The sequence below is a fragment of the Phymastichus coffea genome, unplaced genomic scaffold (genome assembly GCF_024137745.1).
Source record: "Phymastichus coffea isolate CEN01 unplaced genomic scaffold, Cenicafe_Pcof_1.1 PCOF00057, whole genome shotgun sequence".
In the NCBI taxonomy this organism is placed as follows: Eukaryota; Metazoa; Arthropoda; class Insecta; order Hymenoptera; family Eulophidae; genus Phymastichus; species Phymastichus coffea.
The window spans coordinates 1,390,083-1,405,003 of record NW_026706868.1 but is presented as its reverse complement, the minus strand read 5'-3'; the positions used below and the strand labels follow the sequence as shown (position 1 = coordinate 1,405,003).

General features: G+C 32.0%; 3 protein-coding genes across 3 annotated transcripts; 1 reads left to right on the top strand and 2 right to left on the bottom strand.

The window, feature by feature from the left end:
• Positions 1-26: 26 nt before the first annotated feature.
• On the bottom strand, positions 27-14,856 carry LOC131666257 (caspase-3-like). Its single transcript, XM_058938767.1, has 6 exons — positions 14,852-14,856; positions 2,467-2,649; positions 2,122-2,395; positions 1,797-2,044; positions 1,469-1,721; positions 27-1,383 (listed from the first exon to the last, which is right to left on the bottom strand). The coding sequence occupies exons 2-6, from the start codon at positions 2,592-2,594 to the stop codon at positions 898-900; spliced, it is 1,389 nt and encodes a 462-aa protein (XP_058794750.1). The 5' UTR covers positions 2,595-2,649; positions 14,852-14,856; the 3' UTR covers positions 27-897.
• On the bottom strand, positions 4,724-7,502 carry LOC131666258 (caspase b-like). Its single transcript, XM_058938768.1, has 6 exons — positions 6,678-7,502; positions 6,335-6,594; positions 5,986-6,256; positions 5,678-5,925; positions 5,334-5,592; positions 4,724-5,258 (listed from the first exon to the last, which is right to left on the bottom strand). Exons 1-6 carry the CDS (start codon positions 6,813-6,815, stop codon positions 5,151-5,153), a joined length of 1,284 nt encoding a protein of 427 aa, XP_058794751.1. The 5' UTR covers positions 6,816-7,502; the 3' UTR covers positions 4,724-5,150.
• LOC131666261 (ras-related protein M-Ras-like) lies at positions 9,977-14,532 on the top strand. The gene is made up of 4 exons (XM_058938771.1): positions 9,977-10,271; positions 11,288-11,641; positions 11,854-12,170; positions 12,255-14,532. Exons 2-4 carry the CDS (start codon positions 11,452-11,454, stop codon positions 12,342-12,344), a joined length of 597 nt encoding a protein of 198 aa, XP_058794754.1. The 5' UTR covers positions 9,977-10,271; positions 11,288-11,451; the 3' UTR covers positions 12,345-14,532.
• Positions 14,857-14,921: the final 65 nt, after the last annotated feature.

The window sequence follows — 14,921 nt, the reverse complement described above, 5'->3', positions numbered from 1 at the left end:
AATATAAAGGATTTTCACAAAAATAAATTTTTCACTGATATCGGAATTGATCAAAATAAGTCGTTGAAAAAGTGCACAAAATTACTTTTAATTTCATTTAAATAATAATATTTGAAAATATATAAAACAGTCATATGATATACATTTCATGTTTTATTCATGGTACTTATGTAAATCTTCAGATAATTGACAAAATTATAATACATTCGAATTTACAATTTATTTTCGAAAGCGAAAAATCATTCGTTCGTTTATTTAAAGACATAGTTGACGTATGGTAAGTCGTCATTTACATTTGATATAAAATGTTTACATAAATGCAGAATCATTCAAGTATTTATAGAAAACACTTCCTCATTATATATTGAATTAATCTGGAAAATTAAAATTAACATTCATGTTGCAAGAAAGGCAATTCCCGTTGTAAAAAAGCAAGACAACTATTTTGTTTTAATTTTCCAGATTTAACAAAAGTATAACTTCACTAGAAAAAAAGACTTTCTACAGTGAATATGTAAAATTATAATGTTCATATAAATGCAATATTTAGAAAATAAAATATAATATTCAGATATGATAACTCCGAGATAATTCCATTTTTAAGTGTATTTCAATGAATATTATATATAGTAATATTTATATTACGAATAGCGATCTGAAAATTGCACGAATATGTATATTTTATAATATCTTAAAATCTAAATTTCCTCTGGTTCAACAGTGTTCAAGGGTCACTGTCTTCTGCGTTTTAGAACTTTACCTAATTTTTGTTTGAAACAAGAATTTCTTTTATTCACTTTCTTAGTTAACATTTCATTTTTCTCCTTACGTAAATCATTAGGTCTACTAATTTCATCAACCAATTGTCTCAAGAGATTAATTTCCGTAATCGGATTTTCATTCCTTAGTCTCTTTCAGTTCTACTTCATTAGAGATCATTGGAACATGTTGCATCTGTAGGGATTTTATTTGCTCTTCCAAATGATTGTTTTCTTTTTTCAAGTCAAATAATATGTTTTTGTGTTCAACATTCTCGCTCAACGATTTATTATCTAACTTATCACTACTGTTTTGGCTATTTGCAAAACAACAACTATTGACTTTCACTTTACCTATAAATTGAACGTGGTTAAGTTGTTTGGCACATTTATAATGATAGATTGATTCACACTGGAAGCAAACACCAATGTTTGCTTTTTTGTCAGGGCAGCATTTAAACATAATATTAGCTCTTTTATTCGGATTAGTTTTTGTATTCCCATTCATTTGATTATTTGGAAAAAGACCAGGATTTAAAAAACAATTCTTAAATCCATGTATGGTTATGGAGGGAGTTTGACAATCACCTGAAGACGTTCGCATATTTTTGAGACGATAATCAATCTGCAAAACGGAATTTTTCGATAAATACTACATCCGATAACTATAACATTAAAAACAAGATATCTGAATAAATATTTTTACATGCCATTGAAAATAAATCTAGTATGTGATATTTATAGGCATGATTCATGAAAACTTCGCATAAAACTTGTATAAACCAACTGCCATTAAAATGATCTCGAAATGACACGAATCCTGGTAATGTTGAATAAACAATTAACATATCTTGATGATCTCTTAAATTATTAGAAAAATGTTGTTCATCAATACTAGGTTTAGATGAATTTACTGCTGAATCTGCTCTGTATCTTGAAACTTCAACCTGTTTATTCTCCCCTCTAAAAATATAAAATAAAAAATCATCAACTAGTGATTACAAAACTGAATCAATCACATTTAAAATTACAAATCACCTGCATGTTTGAAAAATAAAAACCTTTGGCTTGTTCTTAAGGTCGTGGCAGTTATTGGCAGTGAAATAATTTATAATTTTAGTAGAAACAACTTTATTGTATTCAGGGCTATTGTAATCAACTCCAAGTATTTCAGTTTCTTGTACACCAATTTTGCCATTACCATGGGAAGAAATGATAATAAATGCAGAATCTGCTTTCCTAAGCTCAGTCATTTTAGAAAATTCATAAACCTTCTCATCTATGTCCTAAAATTTTACAGTCAAGTTTTCATAGTATTTTCATGCATGACATTGTTCTATTAATAATGAAAACAATCATTTACCTTTCCACTTAAATCTTCATGATATATAACCATAAAACCCATACCCTTAAAAAGTTGTTTCAAATTTTCAGCATCATATTTTGCACCAGAACGCTGATCTTCTTTATCTTTATATAAATTATTTGCAATAATTAAAACTATACCTCGAAGATTTCCACGCATTGGATAAATTTCCATGAGTTTTGTATGACTGACTCCAAATTTAGTTGCTTTTCTTACATTTATTACAAGAGGCTTTTTTACAACATATAATTTCGTGTAAAAATTATCTTCTCTAAAATTGATTGAAAAAATATTAATCTATCTCGTTTTACACAAAAACTTATAATGTATAGATTTAAATACCTTGATGAGTCATCTGATGTATCAAAAGATTCACAGTCAGAATTCTCAGATGATGATGGTGCTTCAGATCTCTTTTCTTCATTTTTGGCAATTTTATTATTTACATTTTGTTGTAGATAATCAATCATATCATTAAGTTGTAATTCGTTGAATTTATTAATGACATGTTCATATACAGTTTTACTGAAATATATTTTATCCTCCATATTTTGACACTAACTGCATAATATTTAAATATTGATATATAAATATATTTTAACAAGTATAATAAAAATATAATAATGCATCTAAAAATTAATAAAACACAATAATTGCTAACACTGATATAATTTTTTTTATCACAAATTATTCAATTCATAAATGCTGAAAAATTGAATTTCTAAAAATAAAATAAGCTTTACATGGTATTATTTTGAAATAAAGTGATACAAACAGAACAACAGACTTTGCAACAATAAGACGTGAAAGTAATTGTGAAAGTAATTAATTCATCAAATAATCTCTGAACTAATCGAAAAGCCGACGATCTTTATACGTACTTTAGTCATAAGCAACAAGTGTCAATAATATGGCTGAAGCACAAATTACGTAGAGCTAGAGTACACTACAAAAGAGTACTACACAAAATTTAATTGACAAAAGAAACTTATTAAGGCCCTCGCCACATATGCGCATACGCGCGTGTACGAGCGCGTACAAACGCATACAAATCGCTAAAAATTTTGATAGTGCCAACAATAGAAAGTTAATTAATTAAATTAATTATTGAAGGTTATGATACGTTTGTTCCGGGAGTAAGTGTGTTCGTTTAGGGCATGCGAGGAATAGCAGTAACTTTCTGTTGTTGCCACTATCAAAATTTTTAGCGATTTGTACGCGTTTGTACGCCGTTGTACGCACGCGTATGCGCATATGTGGCTAGAAGGTCTTAAAAGTTAGCACCCAACAATTGAAATATTGAACAAATCTATAAACTAATTGCACTATTCGATTGGGTAGCTTTTAATTAATCACATATTGTTTGTTCGTAGATTATGCTCATTTTCTTTATGTGAAAAATAAATAAAATTAATTATGGGTGCTGGCGCTAGCACCCAAATTTGATTCTCCAAATATAGTGGTTTATATCGTGAAAATAATTTTACAATATACCAATCGCTAGTGCGTCTCACGCATTATTGGCACCCAACATAAAATTATTAAAAAGTTTATCACTTAATTAATTAAAATAAAATAATCCTCTTGCGTATTTAAAAAGGTAATTATGACATTGTTTCGCGCATGCGCTTCGAATGGAACATTGTTGCTCAGTCGGAGACTCAATGCCATCTAGTAAACCGAAGTAAATTAAACTCAACTGAATCATTGTTATTCAGTTCACGAGTTCAGTCGGAGTGCACCTTTCGTCCAGTGTTCATCAGCTTCGGACATTTTTCAATTGAGTAAATAAAAAATATATTACTCAATTGGAACTCAATTTGAACATTTAATTACTAGTCTGATAGTAACTCTTTCATGTTCACGTAAATAAATATATTTGTACACTGTACGATTGGTTTTGTTTTAAAGTTTAGTTGAATTATTGTATCTCAGTATGGCTGAATTAAATCAATATGCTTCAGTTGAATTTAGCTTACTTCGGTTTACTAGATGGCATTGAGTCTCCGACTGAGCAACAATGTTCCATTCGAAGCGCATGCGCGAAACAATGTCATAATTACCTTTTTAAATACGCAAGAGGATTATTTTATTTTAATTAATTAAGTGATAAACTTTTTAATAATTTTATATTGGGTGCCAATAATGCGTGAGACGCACTAGCGATTGGTATATTGTAAAATTATTTTCACGATATAAACCACTATATTTGGAGAATCAAATTTGGGTGCTAGCGCCAGCACCCATAATTAATTTTATTTATTTTTCACATAAAGAAAATGAGCATAATCTACGAACAAACAATATGTGATTAATTAAAAGCTACCCAATCGAATGGTGCAATTAATTTATAGATTTGTTCAATATTTCAATTGTTGGGTGCTAACTTTTAAGACCTGATCACATCATCGACTTCTTTTTTTTTGAATCGATCACAATATTTTTCAAAATGAAAATGAATTCTTTTCTTAACGAACACTATTATTAATTTTGCAACCGTCAATACATTTGATTTTTACTACTTCTCTATCACATTTTATTTTAACAATTTAACTTTGACCATATTTACACTATATGCACTTAAAATTGAAGAAAAATGATTCATTATCTTTATTTTTTCCATATTTTATTATTATTATTAGACATTTTAGTAAAATAAATTAATAAGGGTGATAAGCAGTTTCTTTGTAAAAGTTTTCCTAACTTGATTTTATCGTTGTTTTCTTATCACAATATACATAAATATACATCCGCAAGTATAAAATCTCAATGCTTACATTAAATACAATTTTTCCTTCAGTTTTATTCGAGAGATAAATTATAATAATAATTCACTCAGTCATTTACTCAAATGCTTAAATCTCATAAAAAGTTATTAAATTAGTTTAAATTATTGCTATATAAGTCCTAGTATAATCATAAAAATCAATCACATGTGGATAAAAAATGTTTGTACAAAAAATATTCGTTCCTATTTAAATAAATGCACTTGGTTAAGGTGTAGCTGGTAATGGCGTGTTTTTTTTTCATAGCCCAGGATTTATGTAACAATGTTTATTGAAACCCTGATTTATCACGCATAATGTTTGACATTCATTATTACTGGTTCTTTGATCCTTTAATCTATCATCAATCTGAAACAATGAATTATTTGTATAGAATATATAACAGAATGAAATTTTTAACAAAGATAGCATTCTTCTACTGACCATTATAAAGAGGTCTATTATATGTTTTTCATAAGCATGATTCATAAAAACTTCACAAAGTATTCGTATGAACCAAGTTCCATAATTGCCGTCGCGGTATGAAACATAACCTGGTATGGTAGCATATGCAATCAATGTATCTTGATAGTTACGAGATGGAAAGGCAGTTGGTTTAGAAGTGTCTTCACAAGAGGCGTCAGTAGTTTCTCTATCAATTTCTTTTCGTAACATTGGGACTAATTTTTGTTTAGCCAGACCTCTACAAAGAAGTAAATAAAGACATAAAAAATAAGAAGTATACTATTTTAATAAGTATACTTGTATGTTTATTTCTATAAACAAACCTGCATGTTTGAAAAATAAATATTTTGGGCTTATTCTGTAATGCAGGGCATCGAATTGCTGTAAAATAATTCATAATATCTGAACATATTACAGTTTCGTATCCTTCCATTTTGTAATCAGTGCCTTGAATTTCAGTTTCTTGTTTTCCACACTCTCCATGACCATGTGATGATATTATGATAAATGCTGAATCTACTTTAGAAAGATCTCGTCTCTCTGAAAACTGTTTTACTCTTGTTTTTATATCCTGTAAAAAGTCATTTGTTAATATGCATACCATATTATTTAATAGTATTAGTTAGCTTACTGTGCCAGTTAAGTTTTCGAACGTTTGAACACAAAAACCCATTTCTTCAAAAAGTTTTGTTAAATTTTCTTTATCTTTTGTAGCACTTGGTCTATGGGTAAGATGTTCGAATTCAGTATTAGTTATGATTAAGACTAGACCTCGAGGATGGCTTTGCATAGGATATCGTTCAATATCTTTAATTTCTGGACCACATCTGAATTCAACTGATTTTCTGACTTTGATTTCTAAGGTTTCCGGATATTCGTGTAGTATTTTATTATTGCTTTCCCTAAAGTTGCAGAAAGTAATATAAATATTTTTATTTAAGCTTTATTATAAGCCTAGACTTAATTTTTGTATAACTTACTCAAAGTCTTTATGATTATTTACTTTGTTCGATAGTTCACTTTCTAGTTCATTAGAATTTACAGGTTCTACAGTCACTTCTGACCCATTATTATTGGTACTGAAAACTTTGTTAGAAATACCATAATTTTCCAGAAGGTCAGCTATCATTTTATGGCTAGACTCATGTAAGCTTCTAATTAAATTTCTGTAAGCATGCGGACCTCTAGTTTTTATAGTAAAGCAAATTTCACGTACAGTATTTGGATTAGACAGATTTTTCTGTAACAAAAAGAAAATCAGTGTTCAATTATCAAATATGGTAACCTCAAAAATCTTCAATTTTGAATGAACCTGAGCTTTACCTGCCAATTTGGAATATTTACATCATCCCTATTATAAACTTTATTTTTCAGTAGTTCTGGCCATAATCTAGTTATGTCAATATCTTTTAGCAGATCATCACATAAGTAATCAATTTTTTCACGATCCTTATACTCCATTTTCACCTATTTTTTACAATTGTACAACCACGTAGAAAATTATCACTTTAGTCGCTATATTGTGTGGCTCGTATAGCTGCATACAACTGAACACACGCACAGACGAATAATAAAAATTTAGATGGGAGAAGCTGCAGAAGTACGCTTGTTATGACAGTAGCATCTGGTGTAAACAAAAGTATAAAGCGTCAGCTTCTTTGTGTCGCACAACCAATAACCGGCCGACTGGATCACGTTCGCGCCAAGGCATTGCTCTCTTGCACATTGGCAGCGATGCCACTGCTAAAATCTATTATTTGTTTACGCGATACCGAAAAATTTAGACCTCCATGCAGAACGTTAGCGACACGAAAAACTTGTGAAAACGCGCGATAGATAAAGAATACTTTGTTCGGAGGAAGTCGTTGCATAGAGACTCGAATACTCTATTGTCGTTTATGAACTGGCAACACTGCATTGTGTTGGCCAGATGATTCATTGAGAGAAAGAGATGGACGAAACAGGCGGCTGTCGCATTCACGACTAGAAAATAACGTCTACTCCGGTCTGCTGCGGGTGTCAAGAAAAAGACTCATTTTTATTTTTTCCTATCACATGTCACCATCTAAACGTGTTTGAACATACTCACACTCACCCTTTCAAGCATAATGCGAGATTGCAACTACATTATATATGTGTTAACTTACATTTCTGTAGTCATTGTAACTATGAATTGATGCAAGGATTTTAAATGCGAGCACTTTATATTGCACGAATAAGATTTGTAATTGATAAACATTACGAAACGACGAAGTCTATTATTACTCATAATGTTTATTGTTATATAATATGTCTTTACCGCCTGATATAACTTTTTACTTTTATTATAAGGCCAATATAAACATTCCACTAAAATACTTTAAATAAGAAAAAATTATACTACCTGTACTGTCACGCAACTCCAAATCTGCAATGGACCACAACTGAAAACGCAGCAGAAAGTAGAAAGAACCTGATATTTCCAGTTCTGCCACCAATACAGTTTTAAGGACGTTCTCTTGCTCAGCGGTTGTTAAAGAGGGCTCCGCGCAACCGAAAAAGCATTCGTTCAATTCGCTCGTATTTTGACAGTTATAGATGAATTAAAGTGAAAAAATTTGAAAATACTTCTGTTAGTGTAAACTTTCTATTAGCCTTTTATAAAAATCGATAAGTACTTTTTTTGTTAGTAAAAAATAATAATGTTGAAAGTTATAAAATGAGTAATTTGAATCATCGAAAGTCTGTTACAAATTTTCGAGAATTGAACTTTTTCCAATATTACGTTATTTGTCAACATCTTAAGAATGCATGTATACAATTTTAAGTCTTAATATTGATTAGAAGTAATCATAGAAGTAATTTATAGGAACAGCTTCACGCCAAGGCATCAATATTTCAACACATTTTTATTCGTAGCATTCATGAAAGCACCGTTACCTATATTTTAAAATACATTCTTCGCTTCAGAACTAAACAAACTTTATTTTGTCAAAGTTTAACGATTTTTCAAAGAAGCGTTCTATGTTTATTTGAGTTACAAGATTATAAAGCTTCGTTCCCTATGCACTTTTCCATAAAAAGCCAATTTTTCGATTGTGTTTTAGAAAAAAAATATGGAACGCTTCTTTAAAAAATCGTCAAACTTTGACAAAATAAAATTTGTTTAGTTCTGAAGCGAAAAATGTATTTAAAAATATAGGTAACGGTGTTTTCAAGAATGCTATGAACAAAAATGTGTTGAAATATTGATGCCTCGACGCGAAGCTGTTCCACTAAATTACTTCTATGATTACTTCTAATCAATATTAAGACTTAAAATTGTACACACGCATTCTTGAAATGTTGACAAATAAAAAAAAAAGTACTTAACGATTTTTATAAAAGGCTAATAGAAAGTTTACGCTAACAGGAGTATTTTCAAATTTTTTCACTTTAATTCATCTATAACTGTCAAAGTGTGAGCGAATTGAACTAATGAAACGCTTTTTCGGTTGCGCGGAGCCCTCTTTGACAACCGTTGAGCAAGAGAACGTCCTTAAACATCCGCATTAAAAATTCCTCAATTCTCCAATGTTGCATTCCCTAGTAGTTGCGATGGGAGCTTTAAAGAGGGAGATTTTTAGGGGTATATTGTAATTACATGATTCACATGTGCCTTTTTTCACGGACGGCTCAAAAAAGGACTAGGCCTTTACTGAATCTGTAGCTTAAAATTCTCCCTCACGCTTCAATCTTCTCTGCCGAAGCCTTTGCTATTCAAATCACTCTGGAATATATTCTACTCCTTGAGTTCGCTGTAAGCTCTCTCGAACAATGAGGCTCACATCACTGTATTCAGAATCAAGTTAAGGTACCTTGAACTTATTCAAAACGATCAAGAAGTAATCCTTGCATGGATTCCTAGCCACAAAGTTATCTCGGTAGTAAGCATTGTTGGTCGACGAACTAGCCAAGAAAGCTTGCGGCGTTGGTACATCCTCTTCTCACTTCCCGCCGATTCAAGCAAAAAACACTTTAATAAATACCTTCGCAATATTGATAGAGGTAAAGGAGTTTTCTACTTCGGAAATTATTTCAAGGAAATATCAAAACCTTGGTTTTTTCAAATGCACCTTTGCAGAATACAGGCCATGACTTTTAGTTGTATGAGAAGTGATCACTATAATTTGGCATATAGTTTTCACAGAAAAAACTAGTTGACTCTCCCTTATGCTAGTGTGGCTGCGATGTCGAAATCCTGAACCATGTATTTTGGAGCTGCGAAAGATTTGTTATACAACGAAAAGTTCTTCTATTCAGACTTAAAAAAAGAAAATTGTTCCCGCCACATAAAATCAGTTCATTCCTCTCCGACCTACATCCTCATATAATAAATCTGTTCTGCAAACTTCTAAAAGACTTAAACATCTTCCTATAATCTTTCTTCATTTCCTTGTCGATCCGACTCTCTACTCTTAATTTCCATTCTGAAGCTTTAATAACCTTTCTTTACTTAGTTTCTTCTTTATTTACAACTCTACTACTACTCTCTACTACCTATATAACGCCTGTAGAAGGCAGCCTGGTGGAAGTACCGCCAGTCAGTAATATAGCGCGCAGTCGTAGAATTCAGTTGATGGCCGTATGCCGTATGGGATACAGACTCGTAGTTCAGCGTGTCGACACCAGAGCCAATAATAATCAAAGAAAGAATAAGAAGGGAGAGATCGAATGAGGCGCGACGCCGCCACCGTCGACGTAGTTAGTTGTAAGAAGAAGAGAGATTGACGCGTTTTCTCCCTCGAGAGCGACGTTATTTTCTGTGTGCGCGGTGGCGGCGGCGCCTGGAGAGTTGCGGTAGATCTGCCTGTCTCTCTACTGCTACTGTCGCATTATCGAACGACAACGACGCAATGCTCGTGGCTCTTGTAACGAACACTATGTTATAAAGAAAATGTAAGTTTATCTTAAAATTTCACATAATTGTCTATCTTTGCACTTTGAGTTCTGTCGCTATTTACGCATGCAACTACTGCCTGAAAAGTTTATCGTCTGGCAATGGGAGGAAGGTTTGTTTTGGCCTTGAGTGCAGACGACGGAAGATCGATGTGTGTTGCTAAGCGTAGACTTCCTTTTTTCCTCTCTTACTCTCTGGACGCTGCCAAGTGCCATTCTCTCTCTCTCTCTCTCTCTCTCTCTCTCTCTCTCTCTCTCTCTCTTTCCTGGTGATAAGCAAATTCGTCATTGTATGCATGCATGTATATCACGTCGATGCGAACGCTATGTAAGGCAAGTGCACGCGCAGGAGCTTGTCTATACATGGTAAAAATAGTCGAAGGGTTCTGACGTCAGATTCGTGCACTTCACTCTCTATATAGCCATTGTGCATGGTATGCATGCTAAAGCACTACGATAAATTTTTACAGGACAGAGCTTTTGCGCATTATGTTTTTTAATGATGCCGGCGCAAGAGCGTGAAGAAGATGTGGTGCTCTGTGAATAATTATTTTGTCGATAATTCTTTTTTATTTTACGTTCTCTTTCGCTTGCCGGGATGCTCGATAGTAAGCATTGTTGCTTGCTAGAAGCACTATAATTAGCGCCGAGTGTTCTAGAATTTATTGAATAATTACAGTTGTCGTTTGCTTACTCGGCTGCCACTCGAGTATTATTTTAAGTGACCGTTGTAAAGCTGACATCTGTTATTTTGCTTCGCGCTGCTGCAAGCTGTAGTTTTCTAAAGCCCGAAAACTTGGGTTGTACGTCACTTATCGTGGAAAGTATCAGTCTATTTAAACTTAATGCTAGTTTTGAGGAACATTACCAAGCTAGACAGTGAAAGCAGACTCGATTAGAAAAAAGTTTAAATTTTTTGTACACTCGATAATGTTACGATGATAAATAATTAGATACTAACGGCTATTACGTTTGCGGAAATTCTGAGACGTAGATTAATAAAAGAACTATTACAGTGATTAATAAGACGCTCAGCTTGTTGGCGGGCGTGAAGCGCTAAGCAACCATCCAGGTAGATCAGTCTTTGTTTAAAGACTGAGACAACCAAGTGTCAACCACGGGCACCAACGACAACAGTAGCAGTAGTGGTAGTAGTGGCGCTAGCCGGAGCAGAGGCGGCATGACTCGACCACCCAACAATGACAACCTTATGACCTTTAAATTGGTTGTCGTCGGTGATGGTGGTGTCGGCAAGAGTGCCCTCACCATACAGTTCTTCCAGAAACTGTTTGTCACCGATTACGATCCCACCATCGAAGACAGCTACATCCAGCACACCGAGGTTGACAAACAGTGGTGCATCTTAGATGGTAAAATGCATATTTATGGCAAATTTAATTGATAATAGCTTAGATACCCGCTACAATTTATTCCAGACAAATTTACGTTATACTCGAAAGATGTACGCGATGAAGCATTAAGATAGATATCATATTTTTTATTTTTATTTTCCGTTTAATAAAACTCGATTCTAAATATTCCGAGTTTATAACACAAGTCCAACGTCATTGCTTTTTTCCAGTACTGGACACCGCAGGTCAAGAGGAGTTTAGTGCTATGAGAGAACAATACATGCGTAAGGGTGATGGATTCCTATTAGTATACTCAGTAACAGACAAGCAGTCCTACGAAAATATCGTCAATTTTTATACGCAAATCTTACGAGTCAAGGATCGAGATATATATCCGATGCTCTTGGTTGCCAACAAAGTTGACTTGGTACATTTGAGAAAAGTCACCGAGGAGCAAGGTAGAGAGTTAGCACATCGACTAGGTATTCCTTACATCGAAACTTCAGCGAAAGATCCCCCTTTAAATGTTGATGCTGCGTTTCACGAGGTACTTTCATCATATTCCAGAAGAGTACGTGAATGATTGCTCTCATAATATACAATTTTTATTAATGATTTTTCGTTTATTTAGGTTGTTCGCATCATAAGAAATCAGCCACCAGCTGAACTTGAGAAAAATCGTCGAAAGCGTCGGCGAACTGGAAAGTGCTCTATTTTATAATTTTCTCTTTTTTTATGAGAAAAATTTGCTAAAATTTAAATTTACAAACTTAACATGCAACGATAAAATCGTTAGTTGTCTAAAAACTTCATTCGTGTTTATTTGACATTTTTTGAGATCCAGTCTCAATTCTAGTCTTCAGTCATTTACAAACAGGTAATTTTTCAAGTTCTTCCTTATAGCCAATTTTAACGCGCAAAGTCTGAGAGGCGCAAAACTGAAATGTCACTTATCTTTTATTTAATGAATATTAAAAAAGGTAATATTTCGTCAATGTACCCAATGTACCTGGCACATAACATAAAGAAAGGTCGCGCCAAAGGATAGTAAATTCCGTTAACTATGTAAATTATTTTAATGCTATTGTCATACATTTCTATCTAGTCGGAAGATTTTTAATTGATATTTTTTAAAATGTAATAATGGACTGCGTTTGTATATCTGCCGATGATTGAGGAATTGATCATTTTTCTTATCGATTATGCACGAGTCTAATAAGAAAAAAATATCTCATAAAGCATGGTCATGAAATGACTGTAATTCTACACGAGTCTTTTATTATCAAGTACTCGCTTTACAAAGCATTGATAGCAAAGGATTGTAAATGACTGTATAGCAATCTGATGATTTAAGAAAGCTATCCAACTCACTTAAATTACTTGATTAAGTTTATTTTTAACTTCCATGCTCATTTTATATTTTATTTACTGATCAAATCGATTACTTTAATGCTTGTAGAAATCTATTATGTTATATTCATAATTACAAAATGGATTGGATAATGACTACTTGATTTTTTCGCATGTTTCACATTAAGAGACAAGCATTTAATGTGAGCATTATTTTGATATTGAACAGTAGCTTTTGATAAATGTGCATAAAAAAAGTAAATTATACAATGTTATTATTCCTCAAAAGAAAAAATTGATTAGTTAAATGCGCTTCGATTAAACATGCGATAATAACACTATATTTTAAATATTAAACGTTGTATTATAAAAATTTGATGATTGAGAAATTGTTTCTTGTTATTTTTGCAAAATTATTGTAAAATTTCTTCCAATAAAATTTTTTCAGAATTCATTGGTTCATAAAGAAAATAGATTACAAATTTTTTAATGAATACTATGTAAGATAAAATGCCATGGCCTACATTAGTACGTAATTAAGTCAAATAATTCATCCATGTATCTTATGAAAGATTAACATTTTCATGTAATAATAGGGTCACTATTATAAAATCCTTGTATGTAAAGACATCAACATTTTTTACTGAGATTAAAAATGAAAAGATAAAAAATAAACAAGCTGTAATTGTAAAAGTGTAAAACAATTGTAATGGATAAGGAAAATTCATGATAAAACAATTATCTATACCAAAGCCTGTGATTTTTTCCAAAGTATAAAAACAATATACATTCAACTATTGTGGAAATTGGTTTATTGAAGATAAGCCAATCGAAATCGCTAAAGAAACATAAGAGTAGACTATTGAAAATGACGATTTTCACATAAAACAAACTCAAATCGTGCACAAAAGAAACGAAAAAAACAAACAATGCACAGTTACACATATGTCGCCGTCCAATGTAATGAGCCAGCCACCCATTTTCTCGCGTCAGTTTCTTCTTTTTCTTCTTTCAATGCACGTATTCGTGTTTAGAAAAGCACAAAATAGAAAGAGAAACCAAAACATGAATCGAATATGCTTTGAGTGGTAAATTCAAAGTGAACTTTCAGACAAATTTCCATATACAATTACGATAAACGAAAAAAAAAGTAAAGCTTTGAAGTTTTTATGAAAGTGATAGTTTTTGAAAAATTGTACATAAACTACGCAAAATAGTCGAAAATAAGTTATCTAGACAAATAATAAATATTAAAAAAATTGTACATTCCAAAAGAAGGAAAGGTAGAACGCATTGAGAAAAACGAAAATCACTATATTTTCTGAAATATTGAAATTCATCATTTATTCATGAGTGGCATTGTAATGAGAATAAAAGGGTGAATGAAATAGTATGTCATGTAATGTTAAGATAATGTGTTAATAGTCGAAAGACTAGTAACCAAATGTAATTGAAATTTTTTGTTAATAAAGTGTCTAACTGTGCAGGTCACCGTGTACACATTACTTGGATGTAACATGACAAATTGTATATAAATATAAAAGAATATAAACGTTAAAATGGATTTGTAATAACACACACTTATTTCATTTTACCTACATAGCTTCATAAAGTTTTATTCTTTTATTTAGGATATTTCCTAAAATATAATTCTGGAATTGTTGTATGCAAGTTATTTTCATCAAAAATATTTTAATATAGCCAGAAATTAACAAATAAGTAAAAAGAGTGTGTGTGGTCACTTGTCTGATCTATTCAGATTATTCATCTTTTGGCAAGGAGAGAATAGGAAGGTCAATTTTTCTGATGCTTAAAAATATTGAATCATTTAAAGAAAGGATGTGTCTCAGTAACCTAGTAAATTTTTACGTAACTCACTGTAGATTTAGACTTCCTTGACAGAAGGCAAGGGACATTTTCTATCTGTTGCTTCAATGATTCCAATACT

What these genes read in the sequence shown, in the direction of transcription:
- LOC131666258 (XM_058938768.1), bottom strand. Translation starts at nt 6,815, where the DNA reads ATGGAGTATAAGGATCGTGAAAAAATTGATTACTTATGTGATGATCTG. An exon ending in AATAATCATAAAGACTTTGA is followed by an intron (nt 6,257 to 6,334) that starts GTAAGTTATACA and finishes CTGCAACTTTAG; the next exon opens with GGAAAGCAATAATAAAATAC. An exon ending in TTTATTTTTCAAACATGCAG is followed by an intron (nt 5,593 to 5,677) that starts GTTTGTTTATAG and finishes ACTTCTTTGTAG; the next exon opens with AGGTCTGGCTAAACAAAAAT.
- LOC131666261 (XM_058938771.1), top strand. Translation starts at nt 11,452, where the DNA reads ATGACTCGACCACCCAACAATGACAACCTTATGACCTTTAAATTGGTT. An exon ending in ACAGTGGTGCATCTTAGATG is followed by an intron (nt 11,642 to 11,853) that starts GTAAAATGCATA and finishes GCTTTTTTCCAG; the next exon opens with TACTGGACACCGCAGGTCAA. An exon ending in TTGATGCTGCGTTTCACGAG is followed by an intron (nt 12,171 to 12,254) that starts GTACTTTCATCA and finishes TCGTTTATTTAG; the next exon opens with GTTGTTCGCATCATAAGAAA.
- LOC131666257 (XM_058938767.1), bottom strand. Translation starts at nt 2,594, where the DNA reads ATGATTGATTATCTACAACAAAATGTAAATAATAAAATTGCCAAAAAT. An exon ending in ATGAAGATTTAAGTGGAAAG is followed by an intron (nt 2,045 to 2,121) that starts GTAAATGATTGT and finishes GTAAAATTTTAG; the next exon opens with GACATAGATGAGAAGGTTTA. An exon ending in TACTAGATTTATTTTCAATG is followed by an intron (nt 1,384 to 1,468) that starts GCATGTAAAAAT and finishes TCCGTTTTGCAG; the next exon opens with ATTGATTATCGTCTCAAAAA.